Source organism: Mobula birostris, chromosome 12 (assembly GCF_030028105.1).
Source record: "Mobula birostris isolate sMobBir1 chromosome 12, sMobBir1.hap1, whole genome shotgun sequence".
Classification (NCBI taxonomy): domain Eukaryota; kingdom Metazoa; phylum Chordata; class Chondrichthyes; order Myliobatiformes; family Myliobatidae; genus Mobula; species Mobula birostris.
The window spans coordinates 22,214,862-22,231,544 of record NC_092381.1 but is presented as its reverse complement, the minus strand read 5'-3'; the positions used below and the strand labels follow the sequence as shown (position 1 = coordinate 22,231,544).

General features: G+C 40.6%; 1 protein-coding gene across 6 annotated transcripts in view; it reads left to right on the top strand.

Annotated features, from left to right (window-relative positions):
* The window catches only part of LOC140205777 (ecotropic viral integration site 5 protein homolog), a 276,394-nt gene that overhangs the window by 5,269 nt on the left and 254,442 nt on the right, over nt 1-16,683 (top strand). For 3 of the 6 annotated variants that reach the window (XM_072273432.1, XM_072273436.1, XM_072273437.1), the window contains exons 2-3: nt 1,995-2,130; nt 2,759-2,944. The exons of 1 other annotated variant lie outside the window; for it this stretch is intronic. In XM_072273432.1, coding sequence (XP_072129533.1) covers nt 2,918-2,944 — 27 coding nt within the window. In that variant the 5' untranslated portion in view covers nt 1,995-2,130; nt 2,759-2,917. The remainder of the gene's footprint in view (nt 1-1,994; nt 2,131-2,758; nt 2,945-16,683) is intronic. 2 more of the 6 variants (XM_072273434.1, XM_072273433.1) reach the window with 2 other exon arrangements.

Below are 16,683 nucleotides of genomic sequence, written 5' to 3'. Positions count from 1 at the left end.
GGCAATGGGAACATGTGATGTTGGGGGTGGAAAAGTGAACCGGTACTTCATTTAGAGTACTGAAAAGTGAGAGGAGGAAGAAGAGAAGATATGTTTGGTGACATCACCTTGTAGATACAGAACTGTGCAATTGTCTTAGAAACGTAAAAAAAATCATAAAGCCAAGATGTTTTCACAATAATAAAATGAAAAGTTTCTAAATATCAAAAATTTACTGTAAGAGCAGTAAACAGTAAAAACAAAACTAAACCAAATCACTATTTGGTGTGACTACCCTTTGCTTTTAAAACTGCGTCGGTTCTCTTTGGTACACTGTCAAGCAATCTTATAAGGAAATTGGCTGTTAGGTTGTTCCAAGCATTTTGGAGAACTTGCCATAGTTCTTCTGAAGACTTTGGCTGTCTTGCTTGCTTCTGCCTCTCCAGGTAGTCCTAGTCAGCCTCGATGATTTTGAGATCGGGACTCTGGAGTCCGTACTATCTGTTGCAGATGTCTTTGCAGCTCTTCTCGCTGAAGGGAGTACTTTATGGCCTTGGCTGTGTGTTTGGGGTCATTGTCCAGTTGCAGAATGAAGTGGGGACCAATCAGACACCTCTCTGATGGTATTGCATGATGGATGAGAATCTGTACTTCTCAGCATTAAGGATTCCATTAATTCTGACCAGATCGCCAACTCCATTTGCAGTAATGCTGCAGCCCCAAACCTGCAAGGGACTTCCGCTGTGCTTCTCTGTTGGCTGGAGACATTCATCCATATAGTGCTGTCCATCCTTTCTACAGACAAACTGCCTCCTGTTTGAGCAAAACATTTCAAATTTTGACTTGTCAGTCCAGAGCACTTTCTGCCATTGTTCAGCACCCTAGTCCTTGTGTTTTTGTGTTTTGACGAGTCTCTTGGCTTTGTTTCCACTTTGGCGAAGTGGATTTTTAGCGGCATCTCTTCCATGAAGACCACTTCTGACAAGACTTCTCTGGACTGTAGAGGGATGTACTTGTGTTCCATTGGTTTCTATAAGTTTGGAGCTGATAGTGCTGGAATACTATTTTAGAAGGGACGTCAGTATGATGGATCTCTTGATTGCTGCAGTCAGTTTCTGTGGCGGACAACTGCAATTCTGGTCCTCAACCTTGCCCATTTCTTTGTGCTTCTTCAAAAAAGCTTGGACAGCTTGGTCTTGAAACTCCTGTCTGTGGTGAAATTTTTGCTTGGGAGAGACCTTGCAGAGCAGGATGACCGCCTTGTGTCTTGTTGCTATGCTCACTCTTGCTATGCTGTAAGAATTGATGATTTGAAGGTTAAACTTACATCTGCCACATCTTCACTTTTCAGTTTGGTTGTCCTTAGCCCGGTTTGATCCCTTCTCCACCTGTTTCTGTTATAGTTAATCAGTTTAGTTCATTCAACTTGATATGTCATTGATCATTAACATTTGTTTTTGATCTTTGTTTAATCATACACTGGGCTAAAATATATACCTACAAAGTAATCGAGTTTTTATTTGAAATGTCGTCTATTACTTAATGTTACTTTCTTTAATGAAATAAAAAAAAGTTTTTTTTGGGGAGAATGAATGTTTGGAAATCTAAAATTTGCTCTTTTCTGCTAACATTATTATAGAAGGCAAAAAATAAACATCTTTAACAAAATTTATTTTAAAAAATCTAGGGTGCTTGAGACTTGCACAGTAGTGTAATTGAAGAAGATCTATTTAAGCTGAAGCTTGGTGAACTATGGTGAAGGTAAAAGGTGACAAGTGATACTGGACAGAGGAAGAGGGTAAATGGACTTGGTCTCTGCTCTGTAGAGTTTGCAAGAATCTCAGTTAAACTCTAAATGATATGGTATTGATAGGACTGATGCAGAGCAGATGTCCCCTCCTTGTTAATTGTCTAGAATCCACCGAGGGTAGTGAATTTTTTGAAAACTCTGTCAAACAGAGGTATGAAAGTTCAGCTGTTGTCTGTCCTACATCCAATATTTTTTTTTGATTCAGAGTGAAATGAAGTCTATGGAGTGAGTACAGAAAAGTGGAGTTCAAGGAGGAAGATCAGACATCTTACTGAACAGTGGAGAAGCATGGAATGGCTACTTCTATTTCGTTCTTAAGTTCCGATTATAGAAGAAGTATGGTAACTAGAATTAAGGGCCTGTTAACTGCAGTTGAGACATAGATGTTATGTTTCGCTTAGTGATGAATGACATTCTTGTCATCACTGATACTGGGCACAGACCAAGGGATCCTTAGGAGAATTTGTTCAATGTGTCTCTTCTGATTAGTTCCAGTGCAGAAGGTAACCTGTATTTAATGTTCAAATGATTTTCCCATCGGAATTGCAAATAGTGCATGTGCTGGAAATCTTAAATTAAAGACAGAAAATTCAGATATTAATACAAGTGAGTTTTGACAAAAGGTTAAAAGCCTGAAACTGCTTTGTAGATATGCTGAGTATTTCCAACACTTTCTTATAAAAGAGAAGTAAAATAGATGCTGAAAGGGTGAGGAAAAACAAGAATAACTGACGAAGTTCATCCCATACAGTATTCATGGGGAAGGGAAGCAGTTAACATTTTCCCTTGAGGAACTTCCTCCTGTACTAATTTAACTACGCCTAGTTTTCTCTACTGAGCTTCTAACTAATCAATAGTCTGAAGAAGTATATTAATTGATTATGCTGTAATTTAAAACATTTTGTTGCACTGCATAATTTCTTTTCGGGCTATCTTGGTCATCACATTGTAACATTTGATTCTTTTTAGGCATCCTGCTGGTGAGACCTACTCAAACAGTATTCTTTCCACTGAATAATTTAAAACCTCACTTAATGCCACCTGAAATTTGGGAAATTGATGTTTCACAGCCGATCCTCCTCTTGGAATTAAACTACCAGAGGGACTGGAAAGCTGTTTCAGAGTATCATGGGAGAACAGGACCAGGGCCAGATTGTGAGTAATGGCAAATTTAGCCTTTTCAGAAAGTTGAAGTTATTTTGTGAGACTTATCACAGTGTCAATTTTTGCTGTGTTTCTGTGGTGCGTTTTATTCTTGAATGGTATGTCATTTTTATGTGAATATTTCTGTCATATCTTACTGAACATTAGTTTCCTGGATTTTATGGGTTTCTTCTTAACTGTCACCAGATACTTCAACATTTGGGAATATTTTCTTGGATATCTTACTCATTTAATTTTCCATCATGTCAGGACTGTTCCTACATTTGTAACTATTGTCTGTGATTTGGCTCGTTCTTTAGATTGCCTTATTCATTATGGATTATTATAGCAACACACATCAAAGTTGCTGGTGAACGCAGCAGGCCAGGCAGCATCTCTAGGAAGAGGTACAGTCGACGTTTCAGGCCGAGACCCTTCGTTGGGTAACTCTTCCTTCAGTTAGTCCTGACGAAGGGTCTCGGCCTGAAACGTCGACTGTACCTCTTCCTAGAGATGCTGCCTGGCCTGCTGCGTTCACCAGCAACTTTGATGTGTGTTGCTTGAATTTCCAGCATCTGCAGAATTCCTGTTGTTTATGGGTTATTATAGTTCCTTGAATTTAGTTAATTAGGATATCCAGATGCAGCCACCATTTTTGGTATTTGTTTTTCCTAGTGGGAACCAAGCAGTTTAGTTCAAATAAGAAGACATTTTCGAATGGAAGAAGGACACTACCGTGGCTGACAAGTGAAGTCAGAGCCAAAGTAAAAGCAAAAGAGAGGGTATACAAGGAAGTTGAAGCCATTGGGAAGATAAAGGATCGGGAAGCTTTAAAAAAAAAAACTTGCAGAAGGAAAGGAAGAAGTTCATTAGGAAGGAAAAGATGAATTATGAAAGGAAGCTGGCAACTAATATCGAAGAAGATACTAAAAGCTTTTTTAAGTATATAAGGGATAAAAAGTTGAGGGTAGATGTAGGACTAATAGAAAATGACACTAGAGATATTGTAATGAGAGACGCAGAGGAACTGAATGCATATTTTGCATCAGTGTTCACAGTGGAAAACGTCTGCAGTATACCGGACGTTCAAGAGTGTCAGGGAAGTGAAGTATGTGCAGTGAAAATCATGACGAAGAAGGTGTTCAGGAAACTTAATGGTCTGAGGGTGGATAAATCTCCTGGACCTGAAGGAATGCACCCTGGGGTTCTGAAGGAAGTAGCTGGAGAGCTTGCGGAGGCATTAACAATGATCTTTCAAGAATCGATGGATTCTGGCATTGTACCAGATGACTGGAAAATTGCAAGTGCTACTCTGTTATTTAAGAAGGGTGGAAGGCAGCAGAAAGGAAACTATAGACCTGTTAGCCTGACATTAATGGTTGGGAAGTTGTTGGAATCGATTGTTAGGGATGAGATTACGGAGTACCTGGAGGCACATGACAAAATAGGCCAAAGCCAGCATGGTTTCCTGAAAGAAAAGTCCTGCCTGACTAACCTACTCCAATTTTTTGAGGAAATTACAAGCAGGGTAGACAAAGGAGATGTAGTAGATGTGGTGTACTTGGATTTTCAAAAGGCCTTTGACAAGGTGCTGCACATGAGGCTGTTTAGCAAGATTAAGAGCTCATGGAATTACAGGGAAGTTACTAGTGTGGGTGGAGCATTGGCTGATTGGCAGAAAACAGTGAGAATAAAGGCTGCCGGTTACCAGTGGAGTTCCACAGGAGCCGGTGTTGGAACAGCTGCTTTAATGATGTATGTTAATGATTTGGACTATGGGATTAATGGATTTGTGGTTAAGTTTGGCGATGATACAAAGGTAGGTGGAGGAGCAGGTAGTGTTGAGGAAACGGAGCCTGCAGATAGACTTAGATAGTTTAGGAGAATGGGCAAAGAAGTGTCAAATGAAGTACAATGTTGGAAAGTGTGTGGTCATGCACTTTGGAAGAAATAAACGGGTAGATTATTATTTGGATGGGGAGAGAATTCAAAATGCAGAGATGCAAAGGGACTTGAGAGTCCTTGTACAGGATACCCTAAAGGTTAATCTCCAGGTTGAGTCAGTTGTGAAGAAGGCGAATGCAATGTTGGCATTCATTTTTAGAGGTATGGAATATAAGAGCAGGGATGTGATGTTGAGGCTCTATAAGGCACTTGTGAGACCACACTTGGAGCATTGTGTACAATTTTGGGCTCCTTATTTTAGAAAGGATATACTGACATTGGTGAGGGTTCAGAGAAGATTCACGAGAATGATTCCAGGAATGAAAGGGTTACCGTATGAGGAACGTTGGGCTGTATTCCCTGGAGTTCAGGAGAATGAGGGGGATCTCATAGAAACATTTGGAATGTTAAAAGGCCTGAACAGATTAGATATGGCAAAGTTTTTTCCCATGTTAGGGAAGTCTGGGACAAGAGTGTACAACTTCAGGATTGAAGGGCGTCCGTTTAGAACAGAGGTGTGGAGAAATTACTTTAGTCAGAGGGTGGTAAATCTGTGGAATATGTTGCCACAACCAGCTGTGGAGGCCAAGTCATTGGGTGTATTTAAGGCAGAGATAGATAGGTTCTTGGTTAGCTGGGGCATCAAAAGGTATGGGGAGAAGGCAGGGGAGTGGGGATAACTGGAAGAATTTGATCGGCCCATGATTGAATGGCAGAGCAGACTCGATGGGCGGAGTGGCCTACTTCTGCTCCTATATCTTGTAGTCTAAAATTCCACCTCTTGTTTAGAGAGTTCTCATTTTTGGCTTGAATATGAGCATATTTCAGTATCACTTCTCACTTTTAAGAAAGCTGTGTCTTAGTTCTTTTTCCCTGCAGTGAGTCTCATTAGCTGAGTCAGCTGAGTCTCATTAGATTGCCAGATGAGTGAAATTCAGAGGGGATTGTTCTTTAGCATGGTCAACCATGAGAGTGTTGCGCATAGTTAATTAGTTGAGTTTTCCAAATTAATTCACTCAGTTTGTAAATTCTGTTCCAACTGATATGTATAGACAGGTATATGGAGGAATCTAAGGTGGGGGCTTATATGGGAGGCAGGGTTTGAGGGTCGGCACAACATTGTGGGCCGAAGGGCCTGTACTGTGCTGTACTATTCTATGTTCTATGTAAGTATCAGATTTTTTTTCCAGAATTGGTTGTTTCTTGAATTGATAAAAATGTCAAGACATAAAGCAAGGAAACAGGCCATTCAGCCCAATGGTTCCATGCAGTCAGTCAAGCATTCGTTCATTTTATTCTGTCATCCATTTCCCCATATTCTTACATTCACCTACCTGCATACTGGGGCAATTTACATCGACCAATTAACCTCTCAGTCTGCACATCCTTCTAATAAGGAAGCAAACCCATGTAGTCACAGGCAGAGTGTGCAAACTCCACATAGCTTAAGAGGTTAGAAACTGAACGTGAGTTGCTGGAGCTGTGATGTAACAACTGTGCTGAAACTATCCACTCTGCGGAACTGGGACATTGAAGTGAAACCTGCCCCTGCTTGTATTAATCTCCCAACAACCATGACGTAAGGGAGCAAGTCCTTTATAGGACTGTACCACGACAGCAAGAATGAGTTCTGTGGAATTTCAGTGTGATTTAAGCATCATGACTCTAGTATGTTCCTCCCTTTCAGTTCGGTAATTTCCCGGAGGGGCAAGGTAAATATATTGCAGTGACTGAATTACACGTAATTCACTGTTGGCTCTCAATACAATGCTGGTATGTTTCAGAAGTACACCACAACAATAGAAATGCATACTTGTACTCATTTACATTCTCTAGGCAATGATTTTGAGGATCTTCAGTTCCCTTTTGATTGTTCCAGGGGAATTACTAGTTGGTAATAAGTTTTAAATGTGCCTATCGTTAAACCACTTGATGCTAAGTCTGGATTTTTTGTTAACATTGAAGTTCAGCATGTCACAAACACCATTCTTTTGTGTTTTAAGCACTTCATGGCTGGCAATCAGGTATCGGGAGGGGAAGGGAAATTTGACTGTTCCCCAGTGGTTCTAAGTATCACTTGTTCTAGTCATGACAACTTGTGTGACATAATACATTTAAATGGCCTTAGTTCAGATCATGTCCATTGATGAATGGGGTAAAACAGTGAAGTGTTTTGGCTCATTGGGCATTTTTCCAGTTTGGGTTCCCTCTGATCGTGTATGAAGGTACAGTATATTACATCCATGTTTATAGGGAAAGCTCAAATTAAGAATTCAGAAAGCTGACGAGCATTACGTGATCAGATAAAAAAGATATAAAGATAAAGATTAGCTCTATTTGTCACATACTTCAAAGCATACTGTGCAATGAAATAGTTTGTTTGTGTCAATGACTAACACAGTCCAAGGAGCTGCTGGAGGCAGTCCCCAAGTGTCTACATGTTTCTGGTGCCAACACAGCATGACTTACTAACCCTAACCTGCACGTCTTTGGAATGTGGGGAAAAACCCACATGATCACGAGGAGAAGGTACATATTCCTTACGGATAGTGCCAGGAATTGAACCTAGGTCACTGGAACTGTAAGCCATTTTGCTAACTGCTACGTTGTCCCTCTTAAGCTATTCAGAGTTAAAAAGGAGTAGGGGGTGCAGCAAGTTGAAATCAGAGAACTTTGCGGCCCGTTACACTGTCCACCTTGTTTTTTTTCAAGATTTATTTCTAAAACCTGCACCATGCCTCACTATTAGAAACCTGTAGTTACAGGGTGCTGCTGGCAGCCCACTATGCCTCATGTAGAAAGAAGGCCCTGGTGCAACAGATCATATAAAATCATGAAAAGTTAGTAAAACTGTTGGGATTACAAATGACTGGGAATATTGGAAATAGGAATGTGAGACAGAGGGTGGGTGTACCACAATCTGCCCAAAATGTATCCCTGTGGATCTCATCATCACACGGCAACTGTTCTAGTAACAATGACAATGCATGCAGGATGAACTCAGCCAATTCTCTGTCTATGGAGGCACACCTCACTCAATATCAGCAAGACTAAGGAGTTGATTATTAACTTCAGGAGGAGGTAACCAGAGGTCCATGAGCTAGTTCTTACCGAGGGGTGGGGGCAGAAATGAAAAGCGTCAGCAACTTTAAATTCCTTGGAACACACATCAAAGTTGCTGGTGAACGCAGCAGGCCAGGCAGCATCTCTAGGAAGAGGTACAGTCCACGTTTCAGGCCGAGACCCTTCGTCAGGACTAACTGAAGGAAGAGTTAGTAAGAGATTTGAGAGGGGGAGGGGGAGATCCAAAATGATAGGAGAAGACAGGAGGGGGAGGGATGGAGCCAAGAGCTGGACAGGTGATTAAATTCCTTGGTGTTATTTTAGAAGACCTATATGGGCCTACCAGATAAATGCAATTACAAAGAAAGCATGGCAGTGGCTCTATTTCCTTGGAAGTTTACGAAGATTTGGCATGACATCTAAAACTCTGACAAACACCAGTGCCCTTGAACAGAAAAACTAGCAAAAAGTAGTGTATATGGCCCAGTCCATCAAAGGTAAAGCCCTCCCATGCACGTCAGCTTAGAGCTCTGTCACAGAAAAGCAGCATCCATCATTGAGGACCCTCACCATTGAGGCCATACTTTCTTCTCACTGCTGCCATCAGGAAGGAGGTACAGGAGCCTAAGGACCCATACCACTAGGTTCAGGAGCAGTTATTACACCTCAACCATCAGGTTCTGGAACCAGAGGAGTTAACCTCACTTGTCCCATCACTGAACTATTCCCACAACGTTTGAACTCACTTTCAAAGTCTCTTCATCTCATGTTTTCGAGAGTTATTTTTTTTTTGTATTTGCATGGTTTGTTATCTTTTACACATTGGTTGTTTGTCTCTCCTGTTGGGTGTGGTTTTTCATTGATTCTATTGTGATTCTTGGACTTTCTGTGTATGCCTGCATGAAAATAAATCTCAGGGTTGTATATGGTGACATGTATGTACTTTGATAATAAATTCACTTTGAACAAGAAATTCTGGAGATGCTGGAAATTTTGAGCAACGCAGACAAAATTCTTTGAGGAATTCAGCAGGTCAGGCAGCATCTATGAAAGGAAATGAACAGTTAGTGTTTTGGGCCAAGACCCTTCACTAGCAATGTGCTAAAATGTCAGCTGCTCATTTCCTTCCATACACGATGCCTGACCTGCTGAGCTCATCGAGCACTTTGTATGTGTTTCTTAATTTCCTGTTTAATTTAGGATCTGTACAGGATAGCATATTGTAAAGACCTTCATCAAAACTTTACAAAGGAAGGGTATGCAGGATTGTTCAGTTCTGCTAGACTGGCAATATTTTATCAGTGCTGTGTGTCACTGTGAGCACTGTCTCCTTTGAGTTTAGATGGTTGCTGAGTTGCTGGAGGAAGTGGGGGATGGGTAAATGTTCCATGTGAATATACTGGCAGCATCAAAACTTGAATGAAGGTAAGGAAAACGAATTGGTGAAAAATCATGCAGGGGTTAGATGTGAGGAGGTCGCATCTGACAAATCTGCAGCTGCTAGAACTCATTCTTGAAAGTTTTTGCAACACCTTTCTTCCACCCACTTCAGAACTGTTTCTCACTAACATTACCTTTGAAATATGGTTTATAGTGAAACTGTTTTTTGATTTAGTAAAATTAAAATTAACACTGATGTTAACTGTTCAGGCAGTTTTACTTTTTTGGCTTTAAACTCTTTTATCCATTGATACAAAGGCCATTTTCAAAAAAAACTTCAGTGTCATCATGAGAGAGATTTGAGAGAATCTTAGAGGATAACTCAAGATCTCCACTCTCCTCTTGGGGAAGCAGACAAGATCTGGATGCCCTTTCCTAGTAATCCGGCTGCAATCAGAATTTTAATAATAGAACTCTTACTGAAACATTTATATGCTTGATGAAATTTTGCAAGAAAATATTAAAAACACATTCCAATCTAAATTGCAATAGATGATTGTGGTTTCTATCATTTATTTTCACTGGAAGTTATTGTAGGACAACAGATTTTCTGGCAGGTTTGCTTTCTTTGAAATGATTGACATTTACTTAGAGCCTTTGGTGTCAGCCTTTGCTACCTTGCCGAGGTGATCAATCTTTACATGTATATTCATTTAATGTACAGTGTTGGCTAGGTATTTGACTATAGAGGGGATCACTGTTACATTTAAATATGACCTTTGTTCAAGTGGTTGTGAATGGAAGGAGGAATCACAATAAAGGGGAGTATTAAAATTTCCATGGTGGAAATACTTTATTTTGGTAAAGTTGCTAAACAGAGCCCCTATCTGCTCATTAATGTGAACATGGTAGAAATTGAACAGGGAGCAAATTGACTCATCTGTAATCCAAGTTATATAAAACAAATTTGATCATTATCAAAGTGACGTTTCTTGGACATCGCTCTTTTTGAATTGGCGTCTTTCTTATTTACAATTGTACATACACTTAAGACAGAAGGCCTACGAAAAGCTCTCCCCGCCATTGAGCGCATCATCAAGGACCCCCACCATCCAGGTCCTACTCTCTTCTCACTGGAAGGAATTCCAGGACCCTGAAGTCCCACACCATCAGGTTCACATTACCTCAACCATCAGGCTTTTGAACCAGAGTGGGTAACTTTACACATCCCAAAACTGAACTGATTTCACAACCTTTGGACTTACTTCTAAGGATTGTACAACTCATGTTCTCAATATTTATTTATTTGTTATTTTGTTTTTCTTTTCGTATTTGCTCATTTTGTTCTTTGCACATTTGTTGTTTGTTCAAAGGTCCATTTATTATCAAGAGGTACAACTCTTGAAATTGTCCATTTGTCCATTTTTCTGTGCGGTGTTTCATTGATTCTATTGTGTTTCTTTGTACTTAGTGTGAATACTCACAAGGAAATGAATCTCAGGGTAGTATATGGTGACATATGTACTTTGATAATGAATTTTCTTTGAACTTTGAAATGTACTTGGTCAGCTGCAGTGTATTTTAGGTCACGATAATGAACAATGATACTTGAACTAAGACAAAAGGAACCTGAGGTGTTTTGGTGGACTAGATCCAGAACAGGTGATGAGAAGCAGTGGATAGTGGTGGGTAGGTTTTACTTTCTGGAAATTTAACATGTCCCATAGGGGTAGGTGCTAAGCCATTTTTTTTCTTGTTCCTCATGTATATAAATGACTTTGAAAATGTAGGAGGTATAACTATGTTTGTAGACAACATATAAATTGGTGTAGTTGTAGATAGTAGTCTGAGGACATAATGAGACATGGATCAGGTGGAATGTTGGGTGGAGCATTAGCAGATGGAAATTGATCCAAACAGATGTGAACTAATGCACTTTGCAAAGTCAAATTCTGGTAGGATATATAAAGTGTATGGCAGGGTTCTCAGGATTGTTGATGTCTTAAGGGATGCAAGTCTGTAGCTTGTTGAAATTGGCACACAGGTGGATAGGGTAGTGGTGGAGCAATTAAATTAGTATGCTTGACTTCATAGGCTAAGGCAGCGGTCCCCAACCACTGGGCTGCGGACCGGTACCGGGCCGCAAAGCATGTGCTACTGAGCTGCGAGGAAACGATGTGATTTGGCGATATGAGTCAGCTGCACCTTTCCTCATGCCCACTGTTGAATGTGAACGCGCGCGAGGTCATTACGCACGGGTTATCCATGCCAGCACGGGAAGGAGATCAACTCCTCAAGCTTGCAAATGATGGCAGGCTGAAAAGTATGTTTGACATAACCTGTCTGCCGGCATTCTGGATCAAAGTCAAGGCTAAATATCCTGAGATAACCACGAAAGCACTGAAAACGTTGCTTCCATTTCCAAGATATCTCTGCAATGAATGCAACGAACACTAAACTGCAGAATAGACTGGACATAAGGAACCCCCTTCGAGGATCGCTGTCTCCCGTCACCCCTCGATAGCACCGTCTTGTTGCAGGGAAACAAGCCCAGGGCTCCCACTGATTCACCGATGTTGGTGTGTTGCAATGATTTTATATGTTCATACGGGGAAAATATGGCTGTATGTTTAATATCCAAAAACGTTACTTAAAATTTGTGATGTTATTGACTTATAAGTGACTTATATAAACATAATAATTACAGCACAGAAACAGGACATCTCTGCCCTTCTAGTTCGTGCCGAACGCCACTGTCACCTAGTCCCACCGACCTGCACTCAGCACATAACCCTCCATTCCTCTCCTGTCCATATACCTATCCAATTTTTCTTTAATCAATAATATCGAACCTGCCTCTGCCACTTCTACTGGAGGTTCGTTCAACACTTACTTCAAGCTCCCCTGATAATTGACTTATCACCATATTCATGCGAGGAAAATATGCGCTGTGTGTTTAATATTAAATTCATTAGATAAACACTTTTAGAAACGAAATTGAGTGTATTAACCACTTATCACCTATATTCCGGTCGTGATTAACACCCCCCCCCCCCCCGAACAAAATTGCCAGAAACGATTTGTAGGAAAAAATCAGCACATACATGCATGTGCACTGTTGCCCACGCAAGGTTTCATGGTCATTGTAGTCCTTCTTGGGGTAAACACAACGTATTTGACCATCCTGCTGCGTTCACCAGCAACTTTGATGTGTGTTGCTTGAATTTCCAGCATCTGCAGAATTCCTGTTGTTTGTATTTGACTGCTACTCTTGTCTGTTGGCAATCCTACTCCCCCCTTTGCAAAAAAGGTTGGGGACCCCTGGGCTAAGGTATTGCATGTAATGGTTGGGAAGTCATGTACCAATAGGAAGTTAGTCAAAACATTAGATAGACTGCATTTGGAGTATCTTGTACTGTTCTGGTCATCACATCAGGATGGATGTAGTAGCAAGAGAGAGAGAGCGAGAAATTCACCAGGATGTTGCCTGGAAATGATCGCTGTACAGTAGTGAGAAGGTAAGACCTGTGTTTATTCTCACTGGAATAGAGGAGGCTGATGTGTGACCTTAGACATTTACAAAATTATAAGGGTTATATTTTTTCCCCAGGGCAGAGGAGTCTAGATATAGGGGATTTGGGTTTAAGGGGCCGATTTTAAAATAAGTCATGGGAGATAAATATTTCACTTGGTGGATGGTTAATATTTGGGGTGAGCTGTCAGAGCAGTAGAGGCAAATGTGATATTTAAAAAGCTTTTTACAGGTACTTGGATGGGAAAGCAATGAAATGGTATATACAGATGGATTAGTCTCGGGCAGTGTGGATGAGGTGGGCTGGAAGGTTTCTATGATTCAGTGCTTCAAAGAATGCATGATTAAGCACATTCACAAAGCAATGATAAGGTTATCTCTAAGTCCAGATTGCATTACCTTTTCTTCAGGGCTCATCGGCTCAGACTTAGTGACTGAGCTCCAATTTGGATCATTAAGATACGGGGAAAAAAATACTATGGAAAGCTGAAATAGCCTGGACATGGAATATTATTACCAGTTCTGCAAGAGAGCCTGAGCTATATTTCAGTCTATAGTTAGTCATGCAGACTTGAAGCCAGTCCGAACTCAAGGCGTATTCCTCTCTTAACACCTGTGACAAATAACCCACTCACCACCTCTGGAGGGTACTTATTAGTCATTCAAATCTAAACTTTGAGTGATTTTACCCGTTACCAGACAGAAAACAAACATTTCTACCCCCTCCCTATCTTTACAACTTGCTGGGCGGTGTAAATCACTGTTATTTTAATGAAGAAGGCTGTATGCAGTGTTAAACTTTCTTTTTGTGTTGTTAATTGTGGCATTCAGTTAATAGAATTCTTTAAAAACATCAACAAGTATGAACAGGAGTGATAGTGAGAGGATCCATGGTTATGGGAGTGGCTCTTACCATTCATTCCTCATTCCTTCAGTCAACCTATTTGTTCTGTGAATGTACTTTTAATCAGAGTTTGAATTGTATCTGAACAACGATTTATCACCTGTTGGATTTTAGTTAATTCAGCTTGACAAAGTAATGCAAATTGAAAATCAGATGCTTCCAGATGTTGGAAAACTGGAGTAAAAGCAATGCAGGAAATACTCAGCTGGTCAGGCACACTACGGAGATGGAAACATTGATTTTTCAAAATGATAACCCTTCACAACTGGAGTATTGTTGACAAGAAAGGTTAGCTATTTTTTCCCCTCTCCACAGAACACTTTGAGATGTGCTGAGTATTTCCACCACTTCCTGTTTTTAGTCCTGACAAAGTAACAAGCTGCTGGCATTTTGGTTTTGGTTGGCATAAAGCTAATGGGCAGTACAGGGCTGATTTGTTCCCAGCAAGTCAGGGTTATAATATTCATAATGATTTGATCATTTCCACTCATTTATCCTTAATCTTCAGCTTAATGCAACATTTGAGATACTGTATTACTCAACTATTTTCTATTTTGGATGTCTGTTCTGTGGATTTAATAGTGTTAAAACTTAATTCCTTTTTTTCCTTGAGGCCTTGTTTATTTTCTGTTAACATTTCCAGTTCTGTGCTCAGAATGCAAGTAACCTACTTGTACAGATATTGCTCATTTACATTGAATATTAAGTTGTTTCTTTTTGTCTCAGCATCATAATAGAGGGTGATAGTGATGTAACATCGCGCAGCTGCCTCAGCTCCACTGACCCAAGTTCAGTCCTCACCTTAGATTCAATAAATGAATTTTCACAAAAAAAGTTTAAAAATTCTAAAATTACACAAGATAGTGTGCTACAAAGATTGGCAAAATTGTGGATAGTGAGGAAGGTTGTCAAGGTATAGACCAGTTGGAATTTGGGCAGAGAAATGGCAGATGGAGTTCAGTCTGCATAAATGAGGTGTTGCATTCTGGGAGAGCAAGTTAAAAGAAACTATATAGTACACAGTGGACTGATGCAATCATAGATGTAAATAGGAATTGATGTACAAGTCCATAGTTCCTTGAAACTGGCAATACAAGTTGAAGGTGATAAAGAAGGTGTATGATATGTCAAGGTGTTGAATATAAAAAGTTGTGAAGTTTTGCTGCACCTGTAGAAAACTTTGGTTAGGCTGCATTTGTTGTATTGTGTAAAGTTAAGGTCATTGCATTAGTTAAAGGATGTGGAAGCTTTACAGAATCAGAATTGTTTAATATCACCAACAAATGTTATGAAAATTGTTGTTTTGTGGTAGCAGTACACTGCAATACATAATCATTTTTATAAAGCTATAAATTACAATAAAACTTTATAATAAAAAATTGAGTAAACATTGCAAAAAAAAGTGAGGTATTGTTCATGGGATTGTTGTCCACTCAGAAATCTGATGGTAGAGGGGAAGAAGCTGTTCGTGAAATGTCCTGAATTTGTGCCTTTAGGCTTTTGCACCTCCTTGATGATAGCAATGAGAAGAGGACATGTCTTGGGTGATGGATGCAGCCTTCTTGAAGCATTGCCTTTTGAAGGTATTGTCTGTATTGGGGAGGCTAGTGCCCATGATGGAACTGATGGAGTTTACACATTTTGCGGCTTTTTCTAATCCAGTGCAGTGGCACCTCCATACTAGACAGTGGTGCAACCAGTTGGAATACTTCCCACAGTACATCTATACACATTTGTGGAGAGTCTTTGTGTGACATACCAAGTCTCCTCAATGAGATTTACAGGAAGATGTTGTGGCATTGCTGCCTGCTGCACCTCCAACAGTGCTGTTAGGTTAGCTACAGCAGGGGTCCCCAACCTTTTTCGTACTGCGGACTGGTTTCATATTGACAATATCCTTGCGGACCGGCCGACCGGGGGGGGGGGGGGGTTAAGGGTTGCCAACGTACAAGAGTAGCAGTCAAATACGTTGGGTTTACCCCGAGAAAGACTACAATGACCATGAAGCCTTGCGCGGGCACCAGTGTGCATGCGTAACTTGCATATGCGTTTATGTGCCGACTTCTTAAAAATTGTTTTTGCCGATTCTGTTGGCGGCGGCGGGGGTGTGTTAATCACGACCGGAATATAGGTGATAAGTGGCTAATACACTCAATTTCGTTTCTAAAAGGGTTTATCTAACGAATTTAATATTAAACACATAGCGCATATTTTCCTCGCATGGATATAGTGATAAGACAATTAGAAGGGGAGGACAGGGGAGCTTGAAGTGTTGAACGAACTTCCGGTAGAAGTGGTAGAGGCAGGTTCGATATTATCATTTAAAGAAAAATTGGATGGGTATATGGACAGGAAAGGAATGGAGGGTTATGGGCTGAGTGCAGGTCGATGGGACTAAGTGAGAGTAGCGTTCGGCACGGACTAGAAGGGGCGAGATCGCCTGTTTCCATGCCGTAATTGTTACATGGTTATGTAAGTCACTTATAATAGCATCATAACATTTTAAGTAACGTTTGGATATCAAACACATAGTGCATATTTTCCTCGTATGAAAATATAAAATCATTGCAACACACCAATATTGCTGAATCAGTGGGAGCCCTGGGCTTGTTTTCCTGCAACAAGGCGGTCCTATCGAGGGATGATGGGAGACAGCGATACTCGAAGGGGGTTCCTTATGTCCAGTCTATTCTGCAATTTAGTTTTCGTTGCATTCGTTGCAGAGATATGTTGGAAATGGAAGCAACATTTTCAGTGCTTTCCTATCTCAGGATATTTAGCCTTGACTTTGATCCGGAATGCCGGCAGAGATGGTATGTCAAACATACTTTTCAGCCCGCCGTCACTTGCAACCTTGAGGAGTTGATCTCCTTCCCGCGCTGACATGGATGACGCGCGGGTAATGACCTCGCGTGCGTAATGGCTCAA